The sequence below is a fragment of the Amphimedon queenslandica genome, unplaced genomic scaffold (genome assembly GCF_000090795.2).
Source record: "Amphimedon queenslandica unplaced genomic scaffold, v1.1 AMPQUscaffold_5555_Cont22477, whole genome shotgun sequence".
Taxonomy (NCBI): Eukaryota; Metazoa; Porifera; class Demospongiae; order Haplosclerida; family Niphatidae; genus Amphimedon; species Amphimedon queenslandica.
In genome coordinates this window covers 1-1,698 of record NW_003554144.1, presented here as the reverse complement: position 1 = coordinate 1,698, position 1,698 = coordinate 1, and the positions used below count along the sequence as shown (strand labels likewise).

General features: G+C 35.8%; 1 protein-coding gene across 1 annotated transcript; it reads left to right on the top strand.

The window, feature by feature from the left end:
* Positions 1–77: 77 nt before the first annotated feature.
* LOC109592337 (ectopic P granules protein 5 homolog) lies at positions 78–1,412 on the top strand (the record flags this gene model as incomplete). Its single annotated transcript, XM_020007806.1, has 4 exons — positions 78–220; positions 624–661; positions 722–837; positions 1,218–1,412. Coding segments are annotated over 4 exons (492 nt in total), but the record flags the coding sequence as incomplete, so codon positions are not given.
* Between the last annotated feature and the right edge of the window lie 286 nt (positions 1,413–1,698).

Sequence of the window (1,698 nt, the reverse complement as noted above, 5' to 3'; positions counted from 1 at the left end):
ATCAATCTTATGCATTTATACAAATAATGATATATTATTTATAACAGTAAAACTATGTATAATTTCTATTTCTCTAGTTCAATGAGTTGACTCCCCATCCTCACTGGGAGCAGAGGGTACCTCAGAACAGACAGGAACATCAGGAGCTGCTCAGTGCCCTCTCCTGCCCAGTCTCATTTGACTTGTGTAAAGCAGTGGCAAGGACTGAGCATGTTGTTGGGTAGGCTAACCAGCACTGACTATAAACTTGTATTTATTTACAATTATTTTATGTGTACAAGTTTTACCAGGGTTTCCCACAGGATTTTGGCATAGTGCTCATGCAGCTTCTTGTCAAGTTGCTTGAAAAGTACTGGGTATTTTAATAAAAATTACAAGGAGATATTTCTCCATTTTTATAATTTTTTTCTGATACATAAACATGTCCTTGTGTTGAGTATCAACTTTGAGCTGATTTCAATTTAGATTTCTATAGATTTTTAAGGTGCTTAAAATACCATGTACTGTATTATAGTTCATGAAGCCCATGCTGTTTAGCTCACTTAGCATGCTTTGTGGGAAACCCTAGTTTTTACTCTATGGAGCAGAGGATTTAATTTTCACTGGTCTTTTTTAATTTGTAGAGAGTTATCAAAATTATCTGAAAGTAATGACAGTGAAGGTTAGCAGTTAGCACTCTCCCTCTTAGTCATGTTTTTAATTTTTATTTCTTATTTTCTAGCTTTATCAAACGGAGTCTCTTTATTTTATGAAGTGTTAAAATTCATAACCTCAGAAACAAAGCAGTACCCACCAACCTGCCAGTTCCTCTCATCATGCATACAAATACTGGGACAAGTAAATCATTTAATATTGTCACATGTGCAATTTATGGTGAATATCCAACATTCAAACATTATTATCACTCGGGATGGTTGATCATTCAGTTCATGCGCATAAATGCTTCATAACTGCTTGAGGATGCAATATTGTATGTACATGTAGCTTTGGTGTAGTAGAATAAGAGATTTTTTAAATTTTTACAGCCAAGGAAGTAAGGAACTATGCTATGTAGTCTTCTGTGATAAAAGTATAATGATAATAATGATGTGTTGAAACGGTTTCAACTTTTAACATTTATCTCATATTCCTAGCATTTTGCAACAGCGTGTATCTTCCTTTTCTCCTTCTCTCTCCCTCCCTCTCTCCCCCCTCTCCCTCCCTCTCTCCCCCATTAGGAATTCATACACAGGGACCCCAGTCAGACAGCCACCATATTACAGTTATTGTTAGCCCAGAGGTCACTGGGTGACATCCTTGCTCCTCTCTTTGATCCCAATCTCTGTCCTCCTGACTTTATCTCAATGTATGTGAGTGTGAGGGAAGTAGCCATCAAAGAAGGACCCACCATTGCTTTCTCTACACTCACCAAAGTGAGCACTCATATTTACCATGAGACTGAGAGAGTTCAACTAGAGTTTTAACTTCCTTTATTCTGAGCTTGCATGCTCAATGAAACGTGACTTCTAAAAGGGATATGCTGAAATTTCTGTTATGCTGCATGTACATGTATGCATAGTACATGTACATGTACATACATGTACATCTGTTTAGTGTTTAAAATCTTTATTATAAGAAATGTATGTCGAGCTTATAATATGAATAGAATTATTTGATTATACAAGAACATAAAAAATTAAAAAAAACAAGATGAAGTAG